This window comes from Cervus elaphus, chromosome 20, assembly GCF_910594005.1.
Source record: "Cervus elaphus chromosome 20, mCerEla1.1, whole genome shotgun sequence".
NCBI classification, from domain to species: domain Eukaryota; kingdom Metazoa; phylum Chordata; class Mammalia; order Artiodactyla; family Cervidae; genus Cervus; species Cervus elaphus.
The window spans coordinates 139045725-139067630 of NC_057834.1; the positions used below are offsets into that span (position 1 = coordinate 139045725).

At 57.1% G+C, this 21906-nt stretch overlaps 2 protein-coding genes and 1 long non-coding RNA gene across 3 annotated transcripts; 1 reads left to right on the plus strand and 2 right to left on the minus strand.

Annotated features, from left to right (window-relative positions):
- Nucleotides 1-5198: 5198 nt before the first annotated feature.
- On the minus strand, nt 5199-9739 carry COPS9 (COP9 signalosome subunit 9). The gene is made up of 3 exons (XM_043878224.1): nt 9584-9739; nt 7707-7779; nt 5199-5476 (listed from the first exon to the last, which is right to left on the minus strand). The coding sequence occupies exons 1-3, from the start codon at nt 9644-9646 to the stop codon at nt 5439-5441; spliced, it is 174 nt and encodes a 57-aa protein (XP_043734159.1). The 5' UTR covers nt 9647-9739; the 3' UTR covers nt 5199-5438.
- Nucleotides 9740-12410: 2671 nt separating this feature from the next.
- On the plus strand, nt 12411-15981 carry LOC122677906. The gene is made up of 3 exons (XR_006335950.1): nt 12411-12521; nt 12727-12830; nt 15844-15981. It is a non-coding gene; the product is annotated as an uncharacterized LOC122677906 (long non-coding RNA).
- OTOS (otospiralin) lies at nt 15174-16643 on the minus strand. The gene is made up of 4 exons (XM_043878223.1): nt 16515-16643; nt 16072-16160; nt 15956-15982; nt 15174-15437 (listed from the first exon to the last, which is right to left on the minus strand). The coding sequence occupies exons 2-4, from the start codon at nt 16127-16129 to the stop codon at nt 15253-15255; spliced, it is 270 nt and encodes an 89-aa protein (XP_043734158.1). The 5' UTR covers nt 16130-16160; nt 16515-16643; the 3' UTR covers nt 15174-15252.
- Nucleotides 16644-21906: the final 5263 nt, after the last annotated feature.

Sequence of the window (21906 nt, forward strand, 5' to 3'; positions counted from 1 at the left end):
TGAGCCCTCCAAGTGACAGGATAAATTAAGTCTCAGCAAAATAAAAGCTAAAGCTGAGTCAAAGGAAATTAAAAAAAATAAAAATAAAAAAAAAAAACAAGCAAAACCAACAGCACTGGCCAAGGGCTGCCGGCTGGAGCCGTCTCCTGGGTCCCCACACAGGCCCTTCCTACAAGAAGCCTCCACCTGCCTGCTGACCCCAAGTGCCATTGAGGGGTACAGAATCAGCTCTGTGTGGCCAGGACGCAAGCCAGTCCTCACCGGAGCAGACGACACTGCGGTGCAGGGCAGACTCCAGCGAACACACCCCCACAAACCCGGACAAACCCCACCCCACTCGCATGGCTCAGCCAGGCCCCAGCACTGTCTCCCCAGGGTCCAGGCTCAGGGATCCAGCCAGAAATCAGTCCCTCCCTAACAGCTGCTGGTCCTTGACGACGAAGGCCAGGCCTTCCTGCTCCGCTTCTGCTGCAGACCGGGAACCAGCTGGGGGCAGACACAGGAGACGGGAGGAAAAGCCTTCCAAGCATGGCCCTCCACCCAGTGCCCCTCATGGCTCAGGGCCCCTCTCCCGCCCTGCTGGCCACCCGCTCTCCGACCTCGAGGCCCTGCACACACCGGGGCTGCTCTCCTGCCCTCTCCTGAGGCCTCTTCTCCCACTCACCTCAAGGTCTGGGTTCCCCACAAGGGCCTCCTCCAGAGAGGGGCTGGCCCCTGACTGCCTGACCTCACACCTACCCCCAAACCCCCCCACCTGCCCCACAACTCCCCCCACCTGCCCCCACACCCCCCAACTGCCCCCATACCTGTCCCCCACCTGCCCCCCTACCTGTCCCACAACTCCCCACACCTGCTCCCACACCTGCCCCCACAACCCCCCACCTGCCCCCACACCCCCCCAAGTGCCCCCATACCTGTCCCCCCATCCACCCCCACAACCCCCCACCTGCCGCCACAAACCCCCACCGGCCCCCACACCCCCTCACCCGCCCCCACAACCCCCCACCCGCCCCCACACCCCCTCACCCGCCCCCACACCCCACCCGCCCCCACACCCCCCCTACACCCCCCCACCCGCCCCCACACTCCCCACACCCCCCACCTGCCCCCACACCCCCTCACCTGCCCCCACACCCCCCCACCCCCCCCCTACAGCCCACCTGCCCCCACATCCCCCACCTGCCCCCACACCTGTCCCCCAGCCACCTGTACACTGTGTTTCACAGGCTCTTCATTCACTGTCCTTCCCCTCAGGGCTGGGAGCTCCATCTTTCCTGGAACATTCACACACGCACATATGATCATACACACACACACACACGTGTGTCATCACAGCCTGTGGGCCAAGGTGGGTGCAGAGGAGGAGGTGTCCCTACACACATGCATTTGTTGTTGCTCAGTCACTAAGTCGTATCTGACTCTTTTGCGACCCCATGGACTACTGCCCGCCAGGCCCCTCTGTCCATGGGATTCTCCAGGCAAGAACACTGGAGTGGGCTGCCATTCCCGTCCCCAGGGGGTCTCTCAAGCCCACGTCTCTTGCACTGGCAGGTGGATTCCTTACCCCTGAGCCAGCAGGGAAGCCCCTGCACACACGCATGGCAGTGTTAGCTGCTCAGTCATGTCTCTTTGTGACACCGTGGGCTGTGGCCTCTGTCCACGGGATTCTCCAGGCAAGAACCATGGAGTGGGTTGCCCTTCCCTTCTCCAGGGGATCTTCCTGACCCTGGGATCGAACCCTGGCCCCCTGCACTACAGGCAGCTTTTTTATCACCTGAGCCACAAGGACGCCCTGCACGCACGCATACTCACCCTAAATACACCTTTACATACCCAATGAAAGGCAAGTCCTGTACATCAGTTCAATTCAGTTGCTCAGTCATGTCTGACTCTGCGACCCCATGAACTGCAGCACACCAGGCCTCCCTATCCATCACGAACTCCTGGAGTTCACCCAACTCATGTCCATCGAGTCGGGGATGCCATCCAACCATCTCATGCTCTGTCGTCCCCTTCTCTTCCCACCTTCAATCTTTCCCAGCATCAGGCAGGGTCTCTTCAAATGAGTCAGCTCTTCACATCAGGTGGCCAAAGTATTGGAGTTTCAGCTTCAACATCAGTCCTTCCAGAGAACACCCAGGACTGATCTCCTTTAGGATGGACCAGTTGGATCTCCTTGCAGTCCAAGGGACTCTCAAGTCTTCTCCAACACCACAGTTCAAAAGCATCAATTCTTCTGCACTCAGCTTTCATTATAGTCCAACTCTCATATCCATACATGACCACTGGAAAAACCATAGCTTTGACTAGACAGAACTTTGTTGGCAAACTAACGTCTCTGATTTTTTTTTTTCATTTATTTTTATTAGTTCAAGGCTAATTACTTTACAATATTGCAAGACAGAAAAGAGACACAGATGTATAGAACAGACTTTTGGACTCTATGGGAGAAGGTGAGGGTGGGATGGTCTAAGAGAATAGCATTGAAACATGTATATTATTAAGTGTGAAACAGATCACCAGTCCAGGTTGGATGCATGAGACAAGTGCTCAGGGCTGGTGCACTGGGATAACCCAGAGGGATGAGATGGGGAAGGAGGTGGGAGGGAGTTCAGGATGGGGAACACATGTACACCCATGGCTGATTCATGTCAATGTATGATCTGATTTTTAATATGCTGTCTAGGTTGGTCATAACTTTCCTTCCAAGGAGTAAGCGTCTTTTACTTTCACGGCTGCAGTCACCATCTGCAGTTATTTTGGAGCCCGGAAAAGAGTCTGTACCTCAGATGAACAGGCATAAACGTGCCAGGTAACAGCCCCGCTCCTGCCTCTCAGCTCCCCACCCACAGGGACCCGTGTAATCCCCTCCAGGTCCAAGGCCACTCTGTAGGGGACACAGGGCTCCCCGAGGTGTGCCTGCTCCATCACTTCCTCATCCGTGATCACTCATTCTGTTTCCATATTGTTTCCCGGAGGAAAAACGCTAGAATCAACATCGTGTCTGGGTTCTGCCAGGTCTCCAGTCCTCATCACCGTCACTGCGTCTCTTCCAAAGAGACCACGACACCCCAGAGTCCCGTCCCACCCCCACCAGCAGGGCATCCTCCCTCAAAGCCTCTGCCCTCCAGCAAGCACTGTGGCATCCTGCCGGCTTAATGGACGTTTCGCCGACTTCCTGTGACCCTGAGCACCTCTAAGTGCCCCTGGCCGTCTGAGTTGGTTCTGTGAACTGGCGTCTCGGTGAGCATTGGTCTCCAGCACGCGCCTCCTTCATGCCAGTCTGTAAAAGTTCTCTGCTTCAGTAAATGTTAACAGTTCAGCCCTTGGGGACCCAGGTTTCCTGTCTTCCTTCCTAACCTGCTGAGTGTCTCCTGGCTTCGTTTTTGGTCTCAGTGAGAGAACACAGCCCTTGACCAAGGGCTGGCACCCCTCTGCCCCCCAAACGCTGGGTGACCTGGGGCAAGTCAAGTGTGCGACAAGAAGACAGCGTTTCCAAGGACAGGAACTCAAGGGGCAGGAGCCCTGGCCGCTGGCCTCTCGAGGGACAAAGGGGCTTTTCATTCCAGCACCTTTTTCTCATTTTGACATCAAGCAGAACGCACAGCAGTCAATTTTCTGTCAATAATGCTGCTTCCTGACAGTGTCACTTGCTTTGGAAGTGTCCCTAACTCAGCTGCTCGCGTGTGTGGCGGTTAGCCTCCTCTCCCAGCGGTCTCCTGAGCCCTGATAAAGCACGTAAGCCTCCTTCCACTCAAACAAGCGGCCGGGGCAGAGGCTGAGGGACAAATGGTTTCCCTCTACCCAGGAAGACCAAAAACTCTAAGGGCAGGGAGAGCAGATGTTTCCTCCAAAGGCCTCCACTAGTCTTCACAGCTCAGAGCATCGAAACAGCTCTTTCTCCAACTTCCTCCCCAAACCCAAATTCCCAAGAGCCCAACCCCAATAACCCATGTGCTTGTTCACATGGTTCTGACAGGCTCCCTGCATTAGGAGCTCTCACTTCCAAAAACCTGCAATTCAACATGGATCCAGACACACCACCTTAGGAGACAACTCTCCAAGTAACTCCCTGCCATGGCCACGAGCAAGGGTCCTCCTCCATGCACCTCCCCTTGTCCGAAAGGGCCTTCCCAATCCTGAGGTCTGAATGGGAACGGCCCTCGTGGCTCACAGACCGAAGGTCAGCCACTGCTGACGGCCAAACACCCAGTCCTTCCCCACAGAGCCTTCCAGCTCTGCTCCGAGGAGCCCCCTGCAGAAGCCGGACTGCCTGGTACGCGACCTCAAGAACAGGCCCCGAGATGCCTCTCCCTGGAGTCGCGCTGTGCGGCTCCTGCTGGAGGCCCTGCCGTTGAGTCTGACGTGGAAGCAGCATCGGGTCCCAGGACAGGGCCTCCCGTGATGGGCCCCTAGGCCCTCCTAACCTGGCCTTTCCCGGGATGCTGCCCTTGTGTTGGCCCCTTGAGCTGCTCTGGACAACTGGTCCTCCCTCCTGGGGGCCGAGCTCCACCTGGAGGAGCATGCGAAGAGCAGAAGCCCGCTCGGCACTCACGAGATGATGCTTTGCTCTGTTTAAAATCTCACCTGTTTCTCAGTAAAAATGGCTCTTTCATAGCCAGGCTGTCAAGCTGCTCCGTCTGGTGGTTCTCACAGCGAGAGGGAACAGCCTGACTCATCTAAGTGGCTCTGCTCTGCTCAGAGCTGTGGGAACCACCAAGTCGTGTGCCCGGGGTCGTTCCTGATTGAAGATACATTGCTCAAGACTGATGTGAGATCTGAGTGTTCACAACCATCATCAACTGCTGAGCTGGACCAGTGAGAAGCTGCCCCCAGAGACGCTAGGCTCTCCTCTGAAATGGACCAAGGCACGCATTTCTCAGGTGGGCGGCGTCTCCTTCAGTCATTACCAAGCTACCCGTTTCCTGAAGCCTCGGGTCTGCGGGCAGCAGCTGCTCTGACGTCAGAGCCAGAGAACACGAGGCCCATGGGGGTAGGACACGGGGCAGGAGAAGGTCTCACACAAGCACCACCTCAGCAACTGTGAGCTGGCAGAATCACTCAAGGTCACAATGCAAAAAGCGCACTGTGTTTCTATGTGGAGACCTGTTTCTCTTAGCATGCAACACACACAGGAGCATACATACACACAGGATGTCCAGGGATTGCAACATTCACTCAAAATGCAAGAATCAAAGTTACCCTGCAAGTAGTAACATCACTTTATTTTAACTGAAGTTAAGGACAAAAGCTGGCCACATTCAGAGTTTAACAGGCCTCCTCCAGATGGTTAAAACTTTCTTCTCTTTCTTGGCTAATCATCTCCTAAATTCTAGCGATTCCCACAAGTTCTCTGGAACCACCTGAAACTGTCCTTTAAGGAGACCCACCACACCACCACATGGCGAAGCTTCACCAAATGCACCGCTGGACACACCTCACTGGATATCATCATCGTCAAAGAGATCTTCAAAATCTACAAAATGAACAAAACCACAAATTGATCACACAAGGTCAGTAACTGAGGACATAACATAAAGGGGTTATGCGGTCGTTCAAACCAGAGAGAAAACAGAAGACAATCTGATCAACGACTTCCCCATGATGGGCTCTCAGCTTCGCCCAACTGGGGCTGACGCAGCCCAAGAGGACAGTGGTCCAGCGGGCACCTTCAGTCTGTTTCCATTCAGACGACAACCTCGAGAACACACGCAGCAGGCTCTGGACCCTGCGGGCGACCCTCACAGCCAGGACCGTGAGGGCAGCGCCTGCACCTGTGAGCCCGGCCAGGGCCCCCCTCGTGTGGACGCTGCGTGGAGATGAAGGGGCGGCTGGCAGAAGCCCCCGGAGGCTCGCAGCCTGAGAGAGGAAATGCAGGGTGGCCAGGAGGAAGGTGGTGGAGGGAGGGAGCGCTGTGAGAACTCAGAGCCCGTGAGGCTCCCGTTAAGAGTCGGACCTATAGTTAGCTTGAAAGTCACAGCCCGAGCCCATTCCCACTGGAAGGGTGCACTCTAATCCCATTCCCACTGGAAGGGATAAAACCTAGTTCAGGGTTACCGTGTCCTTCCGCGTAAATCTTCTGAACGTCCCCCACGGGCATGTGTTACCTTCACAGTGAGGGGGAGAACACTAAAATCCCGCTCACGTGTACCGCGCACTGCGGAGGTGCTGAGTAAACGAGCCAGAAAGAGGGCCTGGCCCCCACCCGTCCCCCCAGCACCCGCCTCCTCTCGGGGCCTGGCCTGGCCTGGGGTCCTGCAGCCCGGACCGTGCAGATGCTGCCTCCTGAGACCCGCCCTGGAGGCACTATGCCTCCCCATCAGGCTCCCGGCCCAGAGCTGTCCCGGCCCGCACCCTCTCAAGCGCTGCTGTTTTCTAAGACGTGAGTGAGGACAGCAGGCCCGCTTCAGGGCCAGAACCCACTGCCTGGGGGACAAGAGACCATCAAAACCGTCTGTTCGGTGAGTGAAAAGGGCTCAGGACAAGCCCCTCCACACGCCACTGGGCTTCCTGGCAGGGAAGCGCCTCCCGCACACCAGGGCCGTCACGACCGGCCGGGCAGCGTGCCCAAGCTCCTTCCCTTTTCTGCCAGAATCGGCCTCTGGGGGAGAAAGGCCCTCAACCACCCCTGTGCTCATCAGGCAGGGCGGCCTGGGTCCCTCCCGCAGAAGCTTCTGTCAGAACTAAAGGGCTGCTGCTGAGAATCCATGAACGTGAACCCTAGATACAGCCAACTGCCTCCAAGCCCCCAGGCTGGCAGGTGGAGTGGGGTTGGGTCATGCCGGGTTGGCGAGCACACACCCTTGCCCGGGTGAGGCTCACGGGCAGCTCCGGAGAACGTCCAGACCGCTGCACCCCGTGCCCCCCACACCAGCTCCCTTAGAAAACTCAAATGCTACTCAGTTCTGGGGGCCCAAATGTCACTTCCTGTCCTCATGAAGCAGCCTGGCTTCTCTGTTAAGCCAACGGGGGCCTGAACAGAACAGAGAAAATGGGCTCAGGCATGAGAGCTGTCTGGGGCCAGCAAAACCCAACAGGGCAAGATAACATCCTAGCTGCCACTGACCAGTGACCAAAGTCCTTTGTAGTGACAGGCACCCTGCATGAAAGAAGGATGATGAGAGAGAAAACACCACTGAACTCTCCTGAGAGAGCAGTCTTGTGTTTCTACTTAAGATTTAACCCTCAGTAAGGATTAATAAATCTGTAGGAAAAACGTCCTAAGAAATCGGAAGGCAACAAGAGAAATACCCCCTCAAACGTGGATGAAGACTTCCTATAAAGTTTTTTTTCACTGTTATTTTGTAAAACTCCACCCACGTTCCTCAAACGAGGACTGAACTCGAACATGAACAGCTGCTGGTCTCAGAGAAGAGGCAGGGGGAGCAAGAGGACGGCTGTCACTCTGCATAGGCACCCAGGACAAGCACCCGGGCGAATAGACAGGAGCACAATCGTCAGGGGAGCGGAGAGAACCTGGCGGGCGGACACCGCCCCAGTCTCAGACTCCACACTTGGCACGCGGGACGGGAGCACCTCTCCCTCCTGAAAACCAGGGCTGCCCATTTCCCACAGCTGCACCGCAGTCCAAGAAAGACAGAGGACCTGGCCACGACCCACGTCACTCATCTTGCAAAGCCGCTCCACCCCATAACCTGCAGAAGAAACACAGGCTGAAACTGGTAGGCCAATCCCAGCGTCCTTACCATTGAAAAAGTCTGCGTGAACTGCCTTTTCATTGGCTGCCAAGTCCATCAGGAGCCCAGTGCTGCCTCCTGCCTGGGGGGGACGGAAAGGTTATGTCAGCGGGGTTTTCAGAGAGAACGAAGGATAAGTGCCTCATGGGCTCCACACCACTGCTGGGCAGAAAGTGTCCAGGTCAGGGACCAAGTTCAGTCCAGGGAGGGAAGTGGCTGGAGCAGGGGTGAGGGAGGCAGCATTTGGAGGAATGACGGGAAGGTCCCTCGGGTCTTGGGTTCCTAGGCTCGTCCTTGCCGTTTACAGAGACTCCTGCCTGGACGGCAGCTCTCCTGCACACACCGCGGGCGGGGGCTGCTGTCACCACTGGCCTGGCCACAGAGGCCCCAACTGAGCCCAGCGATCCTGCTGCTCTCGACGCCCCCTGCTTCTTCCGAGAAGTAAGCCGTTTCCCCTGAGAAACTGACCTGCTCACCTGGGGTTCTTCTGGTGGGGGTGTCATCACGGGCCACCCCTCAACGCGGGCAGTAAAACAAGGTCAGGATTAAAGCTGGGTGGCGTCCTGAGGACTCCTGAGTCTCTCAGGTCACAAGGGGACGCCAGAGCAGAGGCCTCTGGGGGCGGCACCCTGGCCAGCCGGACACCTCCCAGGCTGTCTGTCCACCTCTTCCAGCTCAGACAGCTGAGCACCTCCTGAGTCCCCCATAGCGAAGCGGGCGGCTGCTCTCAGCAACCAAGGTTCTCACAGGCCTACTCCTCTCCTCAGTTAGCTAGCACCCCCGCCCCTCTGCACCCCACTGGAAGCCTGGCCTTCATTCAGAACCTCTTCCGGTCTCCTGTTCCTCGGTTCAAACCACCCCATTCTCTCTGCCCATCCGCGGAGCCCATCACCCCCACAGGATAGGCTTCCAGGGACCCCACACCTGCCTAAGGCAGCGCCTGGAGTGAGGGCTGAGAAGCAGGGTGAATGCAGGGGCGACAGCCTCCGGGAGCGGGGTATGGAGAGCCCGCCCACCCCAGGACAGCAGGAAGCAATTCAAGATCTGCTGCCCCGGGCCCGCGCCCCGACCTCCCCCCATCTCCCGGCTCCATCCCCTGCGCTTTCTCTCAGGCACATAAAAGCTTGGCCCGCAAGTTAAATCAGATGACTTTGCCTTCTCTTAGACGCCCTCCCCGTCCCCATCCCACCCAGCACGGCCTCCGGTATCTGGCTGCAGTCAGCTGCACTCCTAAGGCTTTGCCGGGCCACCCCTACGCCCCGGGGAGGGCTTCTATCAACCTGCACCGCCAACCTCTCCATACACTTGGGGCTGGCAATGACTCTCTCTGTGGCTATCTCCAGGAGAACGCAGGCTGGGGCTGTCCCCCCGCCCCGGGCTGTTAAGAAAGAGAAACGAAGGCCCTGACCCTGGGGAGCTGGCCTGACACCTGGAGACCACGGAACACCAGCACCACAGGAACCTCCTGTAACACACAGGAGCGGTGGAGGCAGAAATGCTGGACCGGGCACCGCGCTGCGCACGGCCCCCACAAACGGCCCTCTCCCCGCTCCCCGGCGGGCGCCCGCTTCCCTCCCGAGCCCCGCCGTCAGGCGGGCCCTCGCCTCCCCGCCTCCCAGACCAAGGCTCGCCCCCGCCGCCCAGCAGCACGCCCTCCACAGCAGGGCCAACACCCAGGGGTGCCCTCCAGGCGGCGGGCACCGACGCTCACCTCAGCCCCGGCCGCCGCCCATAGGCTTCCCAGGGGCCCAGCGCTAAAGCAGGCACCGCGGGAAGGGCGAGCGCTGGGCCCCGCAGGCCGCTGCCTTCTCTCGGCCCGGCCCCGAAGCGCGCCCGAGAGCCGGCCGTGGAGCCGCTCCCGCCCAGCCCGGCGCGGCCCGCCTCACCTCGTCCAGGTCCACATACGGCCCGGCGCCCTCGGGAAACATCTCATCCACGGCCGGCTTCATTTTCTCCCGCAGTCCCGGCGTCCCCAGCTCACTTCCGGCCCGCTGACTGCCTCTTCCGGTGCGTGCCCCGTCGTGGAAAGTCTAGACGCTGGAGGGCGGCCGACTCTATGGTTCCCCCCTCCTCAACACCACCACCACCATTTGGCGAGTCTAGACTCCGAAAGACCTTCAACTCTATGGTCCCCTCCTGCCTTCGTCTCGACTAGGGCCGGTTGGGGGAGGACAGTCCTGGTCTGGTCTGGCCTGGGGTGGGCAGGGTCTTGGCTGCCTGTCAGCACGTAAGAGAAGCTGCTTGATGACTTCACAGTGACGCAGACAGCTTGGCCCTAATGGACTGGCACAGATAGGTGCCCAAGAAATTACCCTTTAAAAATGCGAGTGGTAAGTAGAGTGAAGGGCAATCAGAGAATGGAGAAAACATTTGCAAACTGTGTATCTGATAAAAGGTTAATATCCAGAATGTACAGAGACCTCCTAAAATGCAGCAACAAAAAGCAAAGTGGCTCATTAAAAAATCAGCAAAGGTCTCAAATAAACATTTCTCCAAAGCAGGTTTATAAATGATCAGTAAACCCGTGAAAAGATGCTCGGCGTCACTGTTCATCAGCAAAATGCAAACCAAACCATAATGAGATACCACCTCACACCATCGAGATGGCTGCTATCAGCACCCCAGAAAATAACAAGTGTTGGGGGAATGTGGGGAAATGGGAACCCTTGTGCCCTGCTGGTTGGGAGGTAAAATGGTGCAGCTGTTCTTGAAAACAGTATGGAGGTTCCTCAAAGATTAAACAGATTTGCCAAGCATTAGCCCACCAGGCTCCTCAGTCCATGGGATTCTCCAGGCAAAAATTCTGGAGTAGGTTGCCATGCCCTCCTCCAGGGGATCTTCCCAACCTGGGGATCGAAACCAAATCTCTTACATCTCCGGTGTTGGCAGGCAGGTTCTTGACCACTAGCACCACCTGGGAAGCCAGATTTGCCATATGATCCAGCAATTCCGCTTCTGGGCATATATCCAGAAGAACTGAATGCAGGGTCTCGGAGAGATAGTGTTTGTACATCCATGTATGTTCACAGAAACATTTATCACAATGGTTAAAATGTGGTTCTTCATGATGGCTAAAATGTGCAAGCAACTCAAATAGGCATGAATCAACATTTGAATGATTGAGCAAAATGCAGTGCATCCATGCAATGGACTATTTTTCAGCCTTTAAAAGGAAGGAAATTCTGACTGCTTCTGCCATGCAGAAGAACCTTGAGGACACCATGCTTAGTGAAATCACCAAGAAGCAAATATATGATTCCACTTATATAAGGTTTGTAGAGTAATCAAATTAATGGAGACAGAAAATAGGACAGGGCTACGGGAAGAGGAATTAGTGTTTATTGAGGACAGAGTTTCAGTTTGGGAAGAGGAGCTAGTCTGGAGGTGGAGGATGAGGACTGTTGCATAACAGTGTGAATGCACTTAATGCCTTTCAAAAATAGCTAAGATAATAAATCTTATGTTATCTTTATTTTGTCATAAGTTTTTTAAAAAAGAATGTGAATGAGAAGGGAGGGTAAGAGGGAGGGGCAAGAGGGTAAGGAAGAAGAGCAGGAGATGTTTGAGTGACAGGTTTAGAAGTGGGTGGGCTTGGGGGGCTGGGCTGCCAAGAAGTGGGGGTGGGGGTGGGGGAGGGGAGGGTGGCTCCAGGGAGACAGGAACTGAACAGAGATCGAGCTGGGACTGTTGCCTGGGTCGGGCGTGGGTGGACCAGGGAGAAGGGAGAAGCGACTGGACGTGTGGGTGAGCCTCCGGTGTCACTGCGACACGAGTCACCTCAAGTTCCTGAGTGAAAGTCAGACCAGGGACGCTGGGGTCCGTGGCACCAACAGGCTCCCCTCCTGAGTGGTTTCAAAGCGTGGAGCCCCCATTCCCGTGGAGGGGAGAGGTCTCCGGGAGAGCTGGGCGCAGGGAAGCTAATGTTTACGGATGGGCAGAACCACCACGGTGATGTAGCAGAGGTGGAGCAAGGACGGGGCAGACTGGGGGACCCCAAGGGCATGGGGGCTGGGAGTTGCTGCTGGTGATCACATCCAGCCCACGTCTTTTGAGAGTCAAAGGGCCCTATTCATGAGTGCACCAGGACAGAGGTGTGGACGAAGAATGCGGTGTCATATTGGTAAATAAACAATGTGAGGCCATCGGGCCATCAGCCTCTGCAGCTGCCCCCGACCCTGCACCCAGAGGGGATTCAGAAGGAAGAAAAGCAGGATGCTGGCCCCAAATAGCTGAGGTGCATGTCAGAGCAATGGATTCAATAAGCCCAGATTCTTGTATCTTCCCAAACATAGAGAAGCACCAAATTCACTAACTTGAGATGTCCGGGTTTTCTTTAATTAGCGGTACTCTTTTTCATGTTCCAACTACCTAGTCTTCTTTGGTAAAAACTCCTATATATTCTGGCTCTTCCCTTACCTCTTCAGGACAGCCCGTCAAAGTGATCTGAGAGGCTGTCTCCCCAGCTTAAGGTGTCAGTATGTCTGCCATACTAAGATTGTGGCATCCAGTCCCATCCTTTTGTTTACATAGACAGGGAATAAGTGGAAGCAATGACAGATTTTATTTTCTTGAGTTCCAAAATCACTATGGACTGACTGGAGCTATGATATTAAAAGACGCTTGTTCCTTGGAAGGAAAGCTATGACAAACCTAGACAGAGAGACCCTTAGACAGCAAGGAGATCCCACCAGTCAATCCTGAAGGAAATTGACCCTGGATATTCACTAGAAGCACTGAATCTGAAGCTGAAGTTCCAAGACTTTGGCCACCTGATGTGAAGAACCGACACATTGGATAAGACCCTAAGGCTGGAAAAGATTGAAGGTAAAAGAAGCAGGTGGTAGAGGACGAGATGGTTAGATAACATCACTGACTTAATGGACATAAATCTGAGCAAACTCTGGGAGATAGTGAAGGACAGGGGGGCCTGGTGTGCTGCAGCCCATGGGGTTGCAAAGGGTCAGACACAACTTAGCAACTGAACAACAGCAACATATCTGCCAAATAAAACACGGTTCTCAACTTTTAGGTTATGCATCTTTCTCAATCAACATGGGCACCGGCTGCTGGGCACAGTGGGCGTGTGGTCCCCCAGCCATCATCAACCGAGGCAGGGATGAGGAGACAGTGGCTGTGAGTGGTGCTTGTCGGTGAAGCGGGCTGTGGGGAGGGAAGTGGGGGTTCCGACTGTGGGGGGAGACTAGAGGGGTGCACAGAGGAGAAGTGAAGCTGTGTGTGTGCTCAGGTGAATGGGGAGGGTCACAGCCAAGTCTGAGTCCTAAGCGGGGAGTGAGCTGCTCCTGGGCCGCAGGCAGGCAGGTAGGGTGTCTGCCGAGGGTGGCTTGGGGATGGGGGTTTCTTCTGAGAACAGGAGGAGGGCAGCTAGGCCTTGAAGAAGTGGAATGCAGCCGTGTGTCCTGAGCAGCTATGGGTGTGTCCGAGAGGGGACACAGCTCCAGCCGGGGCACCCCAGGACCTTCCTTTGGAGGCACGTGGGGTGGGGTCCTTGGAGCAGCCTACGGGGGCATCTGGGGCCTTCACTCTCCAATGCTCGGCGTGACTGGGAGCACGAACATCCTAGTGGCATGTAAATGACCACGCACACACACGTACACATTTATGAATTAACACACAGGTCAGTGCCATGGGAAGCCTGCTGTCCAGAGGGGCGAAGGTGCCTTTTGTCTGGTGTGTTTGGTAGAGGCCCAGTTGCCACAGGTGGGCTATCACAGGAGCCAGGAATTTTTGTGTGTCTGCAGTTAACTTACCCAGGAGAAGGCAATGGCAACCCACTCCAGTACTCCTGCCTGGAGAATCCCATGAACGGAGGAGCCTGGTAGGCTGCTGTCCATGGGGTCACCAAGAGTCGGACACAACTGAGCAACTTCACTTCCACTTTTCACTTTCATGCATGGAGAAGGAAATGGCACCCCACTCCAGTGTTCTTGCCTGGAGAATCCCAGGGACAGAGGAGCCTGTTGGGCTGCCATCTAGGGGGTCGCACAGAGTCGGACACAACTGATGTGACTTAGCAGCAGCAGCAGCAGCAGCAGTTAACTTACAGAAACCAAACTCAAACTAGCTCAGGGGCAAAAAGAAACAAGGCATGTATTGGCTTCTCCCAGATCGACTGGCTAGGCTAGGCCAACAGACTCTTTCTCTTGAGAATTTAAGCTGGGGCACGGAAGGGAAGCTGCCCATTGACCACAGGAGGTGGAGCAGAGGGGAAGGCAAGAAGCCTTGCTGCATACCTGGAGCCAGTGGGTGGCTCCTGAGGTCGCCACCTGGACACCACGGCCGCCTCCTCCCTCACCCTTCCGGGGCCCCTTCCCCGCCTGGCCTGGTGTCTGTGCCAGAGGCGGGGAGGCAGCTCTCAGAGTGATCTTCCCGGTTCATACGCTAAAGGGGAGACCTTGAAACTGCACAAGGATAAATTCATTTCCGTCACATATTTCCACCGAACATAACGTGCAGCACGTAAGTTTCACGAGACCTTACACAATTCTTATTACATGTGCTAGTTTCTGTGGTTAAATGCTAGCACAAAAACTAGTGTCTAAAGTTAAATGGGCTTCCCAGGTGGCTCAGGGGTAAACAATCTGCAGGAGGCACAGGTTCACTTCCTGGGTTGGGAAGATCCCCTGGAGAAGGAAATGGCAATCCGCTCCAGTATTCTTGCCTGGGAAATCCCATGGACCGAGGAGTCTGGCGGGCTGTAGTCCATGGGGTCGCAAAAGAGTCAGACATGACTTAGCAACTGAATAACAGCAAAAAAGTTAAATGGTAAGCACTTTCTGTTATTTTACTGTAAAAGAAAAGCTGGTTGCAGCCCATGAAACCAATTTCTTCACTGTCTGAGCAAGTGTGACCTGCAGCTCTTGCACCTGGGCAGTGGGGTCCCCGCCACAGAGCAGTGGTCCCGGGCGGGAGGACAGTCCCTGACACCCTGTCCGTGCTGTCTGTGAGGCCGTCAGCTCCTCAGTGCCCAGGATGGGCAGCCCACTCCCCCCACCCCCGAGTCCCTGAGCCTGCAGCGCTGGCGGTCACAGTCTGGGGGCCTTCTGCTTGCAGACCCAGTGCCCAAGCCCCTGGAGACCCTCAAAGACCAGCTGCCCCACGGTGAGCTCAGTGTGCCCGGTGGTGGCTGGGCAAGGCCTCCAGCCCAGGTCTGCTCACTGCCCAGCTTGGTGGCCAAAGGTGGGGTCCCTAGAGCAAGCCTGCCTGGACAGGATCTGGGTTCTGTCAACAAGCCAAGCAGTTGCCTGCTGTCTGTGTGCCTCAGTTTCCCCACCTGCGTCCCAGGGCCCCTCCTAGGTTCAGCATGAGGATGGGGGAGAATTGCAGCTGGTGCTCAGTGGACAGAGCATATTGTCTGAGCTCCCTGCCGGTCAAGAGGGGCCAGGCTGGTTCATCAAGCGAGAGGAAGAGGGGCTGAGCGGAGCCGCTTCTCCAAAGAAAACTGAGAACGGCGGCGGGTATGGTGCATTTGAGTCAGGAGTTTATTAAGGCCGAGGCCGCCCAGCTCCCGTGGGGCAGGGAGCCCTGGCCTGCATGCTCACTCCTCCCTGTAGGGGACGTGGAAGCCCAGGGTGGTCCCCAGGGGGAAGTGGGCGAAGAAGGTGCGGGCCATGTCCTCCAGCTGGGGGTAGGCCCCCAGGGCCTGGAAGTGCTGCACGTAGTTCCAGAAGTCAGACGTGGAGAAAGGCCAGTAGGGCATGGCTGGCAGCTCGGCGTAGGGGTCTGGAGGGAGGCACGCGGCTCAGGGGCTGCGCCAGCCCGTGGCGCCCGGGGCGCAGTGCCTGATCATCTAGGGAGCGGGCTGACTCGGCCCACCCCTCAGAGCCCCTGGCTGGGGGCAGAGGAGGGGAGCGGGGCCAGGGTAGTGGTGTCTGGCCCCATCGCCGTGAGCAGGGTGGAAACACCGTGGTGGGATGTGGAGGCATCGGAGGGGGGAACCCAGAGGAGACCCTGGCCCCCAGGCCTGGAATCTGGATGCTCTGCCCTGAGATGGGGAGTCTGAGGTGGGAGTGCCCGGTCCTGGGGCCTCAGGGGTCCCTCCTGCGCGGTGTGTCCCCAAGGAAGAGGCTCCAGTCCCTCTCCACGTGGGGCTTGACCTCCAGCCAACCCAGGGCTTCCCCTTCAGCAGCTTGGGCCAGAGGCCGACTCCCACCAGGACCCCGTCTGCTGGGACCGGACACCCGAGACCAGAAGCAGGACCCACACCACCCACGAGACCAGAGACGAGAGCAGTACGGTACCTCCCTCCTCCTGCACCGGCTTGGCCCCTGCGAGGAAGGGAGAGCAGTCACCCTGAGGCCCCCGGGCGGGACCCCACCGCCCACCGGGACAGCACAGGATGTCAGGCGGCCCCCACCTGCCAGAAGTGCCAGCAGGAGACAGAGCGCTAGCCCGGGCAGCAGGCGGGCCGGCATCTCCCCCAGCAACCGATGTGCTCAGGTCCACCTGCGGCCGGAGGAAGCCAGACGGGTGAGACCAACCAGGCCCCAGACCCCCGCCTCCCCCGCCACCCCCGGACTCCCGCTTCCCCCGCCACCCCCAAACCCATGCTTCCCCCGCCACCCCAAACCCACGCTTCCCCCCCGCCACGCCCGGGCTCCCGCTTCCCCTGCCACCCCCAAGCGGGCACCTCCCAGGAAAACAGCTCTAGTAACAAGACACGTTCTCGGTGTTCTCATGGCAGCTTCGATGTCAGTGGCCTCATCCTTCTGGGGCTAAACCCACGATTCAGAATCGGGTGGCCTTATCTCTCTGAACTACTTAAGGACGGACCCGGGCATCTGCCTTCCTGGTAGTTACCTTGCAGCTGCTCTTGCCCGGTCTTGCAGCCCGAGGGGCGCCTGCCGCAGGCGCTCAGACTCCTCCTTATAAAGGGACGGGGGGCGAGACGGCACCTCTGTGAACCATCAAACTATTTCATCCCCGCCCAGAGGACTGAGGGCGCCTGTGATCCTGGCACACTGCCAGGAGTCCATCCACTTCTGGGAGTCTGGCCCAGATATCAAATGGGAGAAAGTTGTCTTTGCACCGAACTAAGATTTTTTAGGACTGAATTCAACACCGTTTCCCAAAATAAACTGCTTCCTTTCTACCAGGAGAGAGACTGCCTAAGTCTGACGGGGTAGCAGGAACAGGGCGGTCACAGGGCTGCCCCAGGGACAGGCAGGCAGGACGGGACCCTTGGGGAGCCACCAGCAGCCCCTGCCCACAGGTCGCCGTTGAGCCGAGACGGCAGGAAGGGAGGGTGTCTCCAGACCGGCGCCCTCCAGCGTCCCTGCAGTGATGAAGTGTCTCCAGGCAAGACAGCTACTCAGGGGGTGACCATCACAGGTTCCCCAGGCGTGGGGTACCACTCCCCAGACAGGGAGGAATGATTGTTACCAAGTCCACACTCACTCTGCTGGCCAAGAGACAGGTGTTGAGGCAAGGAAAATGACTTTATTCAGAAAGCCAGCTGACCAAGAAGATGGCAGGTTAGCCCCTCAAAATAACCATCTTTGGGGGGTCTGGATGTCAGGTTCTTTTGTAGGTCAGAGATGGGGGGAGGTGAGAAGCAAAGTAAAAAGGCCATCAATCTTGCAAACTTCTCCTAGAAATGGCAAGCCTCAGGCAGGGGATGTGTTCATTTCTTCCTTCCTGTCATCTACTGGTGGACTGGATTCTGAACAAAGGCACTTTGGTTTACAGTCAGGGAAGCAGCAGGATTCTCCAAGGCAGGCCGTTCTGTATGATCATAATCACAAAAGTGACGGAAAGCAAGTCAAAAAGTCCCAACGTGGAGTCAGAATTGGTCTCTTCTCTGCAACGGGGTGTCTTCTGGCAAAGAAGACCCGGCAGAGTTTAGGGGTTCTGGTCCCAGCTTCACCAGAAGAGGTGGTCTGCTCAACCTTCCTGCCATGAGGCCACACTCCAGACCGGACCCTAGGTTTTGTTCTTAGAAATCCGGATTTTGTTGTGCCTACAGGAGAGGAATTCTCTTAGTGCAGCTGTGCTGGGGTCTTCAGCTGGGCACTCTGTGACTGTATCAGGGTCCCCAGGACCACCCCCACATTGGCTAGCCGGAGGGGGGTTGCCCGAGGACTCAGCAGAAATTCAGGACAGAGAAAGGATGCAAAGCAACATCAGTGAAAGGAAGAGGCAGGCGGGGACAGGTTGGGGACCAGGCGTGAGCTTCCAGAGCCCCTCCTCACACACAACCTGCCAAGTGCCCCCCCCCCCCCCCGCCACCAGCCAGCAGGTGCTGTCCTCCCAGGAGCCCAGTAGACACGCAGCACCCGGGGCTTTTGCTGGGGGTGGGGGTCACAGGCACCTGTGCCTGGGGAAGGTTCCAGAACCCCAGAGGAAGTGCTCCGCTGGCAGGAGCCTCACTCGGCACAGACGTTTAGAGGCAGCAAGGCCCTCCCCAAGGACCCTCCCTGGAGCTCCAGCCCAGGGCCAGCCTCGAGGGCAGCCCTCCTGAGCAGGTCGGCGGCTCTCTCAGCTCTCTCGAGGGGGCAGGTGGGCCTGCCTGTTAACTCTTTTCTGCATGGCATAGTTTCCTGGTTCTTTGTCTCCTGGGCTGGAAGTTTAAGCTCTGAGCTCAGTTTTCTTTTCCCACATTCTCCAGCACACATAGAAGCTGCCAAGCCCAGTCCTTACTCCACAGCCTCACTAAAGGGCAGAAGCCACCCGGTCCCCTGCACCTCGGGGTCCCCTGCACCTTGGGGTCACCCACACCTCCCGGCCACCCGCACCTCCCGGTCACCAGCATCTCCTGCAGGCTCTTGGGTCTGGGACTTGACTTTGCACTTGTCACCGTGGTTGACGGAGGCCCCTGACCACTGGGAACAGCAGCGTTGACGTCAGACCAGACAGCCAGCTCCCGAGACCGTCCTGACCCGTCTGGTCCCCTGGGATGCTCTCCTAGCTCCACTACTCTGCCAACAGGGCCACTAGTAGCCTAATGGGATGGCGGGAGGAGGGGGGGCGGTGTGTAGGAACAGGACTTCTGTGGAGTGTGTGTGTAGGGGGCAGCCGAGGAAGTGGAGTCTGGAAGGAGTGTGGGAAGCAGTCTCTGTGTGTCTCTCATGTCTGTGCCTTCAAGGCCCAGCATCTCAGTGGGCCTGAGACCCCAGTGTTTGTGGGGGAGGCAGAGCTGGACGGCGGGCAGGGAGCGAGGACCAGCCCGCCAGGCCGCCATCCTCACCGCATGTTGTCCATCACTAAGGTTGTAGTGAAAAGGAAAGAGGGGAATGAGCTTTCTCTTTCCCCTTCCTGAGAACAAAGAAGATAAACAGCACAGTGAGCAGGCCTGAGCATTCCTAGTCTTTCTGCTTCAAGGGCTCCTAATGCTGCGTGTCTGTAACTAAGTTTGCTCTTCTACCCCCTAACGCTGCAGGAGCTACAAGTCAGATTTCCTCCTTGGACTCTATGCTAAATGCATCCCCTATCTGGTGTTTACCCTCACAACACGCTTCCCCTTGTAGTTACACATCAGAGAGACAGCGGCAGAGCCACCCCAACTGCCAGAGTCAGTTCCTGGGTGACTGGCGCCAGTTTATGACTGTCTTTGAAACAAGGAAGGAATCAAGATCCTATCCCCTTTGTTCTTATCACCGACTCCTGACCGTGAGCCCTTGACTTATACAAGCCCCTAGACTCCTCATGGGCGGGGTGGGGAGCGGGCACAGTTCTTGAGGCATGAACCTACTGTGTCCCCCTCTCTGCTGGCTGGGAGTAAAATCACCTTTCTATTTCCTCCAGACTCTGTCTCTGTATTTCTTATTTGGCTTCAGTGAGCAGAGAAGGCCAAGATTTTGGTGGCAACATGAACAATTTCATGTGTGAAGACGATGTGCAAATGTCCCTATGATGTTAGGAAAAAATGAAATAAAATTACCAGTACTTATTTTACAACTGTTTACTTAACAAAAACACTCAATGTAGAAAAAGTCTACAATCAATGAGCAGTGATGATGTTGGGAGCTATGGGTATATATGCTTTTTCTTCTTTCTGGGTATAATATATTCCTTAATTTATTATTTTTTATTTAATTTTTATTTTATATTGGGGTATCGTTGACTGGTGGCTCAGTGGTAAAGAATCCGCCTGCCAGTGCAGGAGACTTGGCTCAATCCCTGAGTCAGGAAGATGCCCTGGAGAAGGAAATGGCAACCGGCTCCAGTATTCTTGCCTGGAGGATCCCATGGACAGAGGGGCCTGGTGGCTGCAGCTCTGGGGTCTCACAGAGTCAGATGTGGCTTGGTGACTAAACAACAGCAGCACAGTTGGTTTACGATGTTGTGTTGGTTTCAGGTGCATGGCAAAGTGAGTCAGCCGTGCCTTTGTCCTTTTCAGATTCTTTTCCCATCTAGGTTATCGCAGAGTATTGAGTAGCGTCCCCTGTGCTATACAGTAGGTCCTTGTTGATTGTCTATTTTATCTACAGAAGTGTGTATATGTTCATCCCAAACGCTTAATTTATCCCTCTTCCACTCTGTCCCCTTTGATAACTATACATTCGTTTACTTTTATAAAGGGGAAAAAATCTTAAAAAAAAAAAAAACCCACCGCCAATCGCTCCCTGTTGCTCAGCATTCTGACCTGCTGGCCTGGTCAACTGTCCAGGTCCCCCATCACCACCCCCAGGTCCTCCCCACACCTTTTCTCACCTCCTGAGTTCTTCAAGCTACTCCCCTGCTGGCCTGCGCGCAGACCCTCCTGGGCCCACCTGGAGGGTCCCACCTGGAGAACCGCGTCTGCAGAGCCCCACAGGGGCCCGCTCCTCTGCCCCCTCACCCGGTAGCCCTCCCGCAGTGACCCCCGTGGGGGTTGTGCCCACCCAGCCGTGTTCGGCTCGTGTTCGGTGGGACCAGAGCCCTGCTTCTCACACGGCCCGGGACCCTGACAGAACGGAACGCAGCCGTGATTCAGCCGGTGGGGGCACGGGGCCCAGGACTCCCCAGGAGGTATCCGTGCGAGGGCTCCAGAGCACTCATAGGGAGGGAGGCCCGAGCAGGCTGTCCACCCGGACAGTGTCAGAATCGCCAAGGGGACGTGGCAGAATGCGCCTTCCCGGGCCCTGCCTCTCAGAGTTCTGATTCTAGAGTTCAGGGGTGGGCCCAGGACGCTGCACCTCGACTACTTCACCAGGGGTCCGAGCAGGTCCAGGGCCAGGCTTTGAGAGCTGCTGTCCAAAGAAGTCCTTGACCGTAGTACACAAGGGGGCCACCGGCAGACTTGTAACTAGGCGGCATTTCCAGCCCCTATTCTCCTGGGGCGGGCGCCAGTGTCATGGGTCAGGGATAGGGCCCGGGTCGCGGCAGTGAAATCTGTGGAGCCCGGTTGCCTATATCCGCCTCAGCCCCGCGCAGGACCCTCTGAAGGTCCCCCCCACCGGCCTGCCTTGAGAAGCAGCTCTGGTTGCAGGCCCTCCTGGAGGAAGTGGACAGAAGCCGCCCGTCTGCCTCCTGGGCTCACTGGGCAGAGAGAAGGGGGTGAGGGGTGCGGGGCTCAGGGGTCTCACCTGGGAGTCTTCCTCCTCCCCGCTCTACCTGCATCAGGTGAGGCTGGCCGGTCGCTGCCATCAGGCGGTCTCGGGCGCCCCCTGCCGCCCGACTCAGGCACACCAAGCGCGGCCGCCCACCGGGGTCTTGGGAAGGACCCGAGGGTGCCCGGGTCACGGCCCTTTCAGCTGTCCCCACACAAGTCAGGCCCTGGTTCATTATGAAGCCCTAAAGCCACAGGTTCCCCTGGACACGGCCTTCCTGCCCTTGCTTCTTGGAGGCTCCTTCTCCCCGAGCCCCTCCCAGGACCACCCTCAGCTCAGGGTGGTCAAGACACCCCCCACCCCCAATCGAGGTCTTGATCTGCCTCAGGGAGTCTCAGTCCTGGCTACTCGGTGGCTCGTAGGGCCCCTGTGGACAGCCCACCTCCGGGGACCCCAGGAGTGTGCCCGCTGCCTCAGCACTGGGGGGTCGGGGCCACGCCGGGCTCACCTGGTCAGCGTGGGAGCCGGGTCCTGCCGGCCACTCACCTGGCGGTCCCCGTGCCGCCCTCGCTCCGCCCCAGGGCTCTTTCAGAAGCGCGCGCCCCTGCTCCTGCAAGGGGAAGGGGCACCGCTCACCCTCACCTCTTTGTTCCCGCACCCACAGCCTCTGATTGCACTGGTCATTCTAAGAAAAGGATTTGTAATTCAACGTGACATCTAAT

Excerpts from the sequence above, each read along its gene's own strand:
- COPS9 (XM_043878224.1), bottom strand. The coding sequence starts at position 9,646 with ATGAAGCCGGCCGTGGATGAGATGTTTCCCGAGGGCGCCGGGCCGTAT. Across the intron at positions 7,780-9,583 it reads CGTATGTGGACCTGGACGAG|GCAGGAGGCAGCACTGGGCT; the intron begins GTGAGGCGGGCC and ends CGTCCCCCCCAG. Across the intron at positions 5,477-7,706 it reads TCACGCAGACTTTTTCAATG|ATTTTGAAGATCTCTTTGAC; the intron begins GTAAGGACGCTG and ends TTCATTTTGTAG.
- OTOS (XM_043878223.1), bottom strand. The coding sequence starts at position 16,129 with ATGCCGGCCCGCCTGCTGCCCGGGCTAGCGCTCTGTCTCCTGCTGGCA. Across the intron at positions 15,983-16,071 it reads CCTGCTGGCACTTCTGGCAG|GGGCCAAGCCGGTGCAGGAG; the intron begins GTGGGGGCCGCC and ends CCTTCCTCGCAG. Across the intron at positions 15,438-15,955 it reads GCCGGTGCAGGAGGAGGGAG|ACCCCTACGCCGAGCTGCCA; the intron begins GTACCGTACTGC and ends GCCTCCCTCCAG.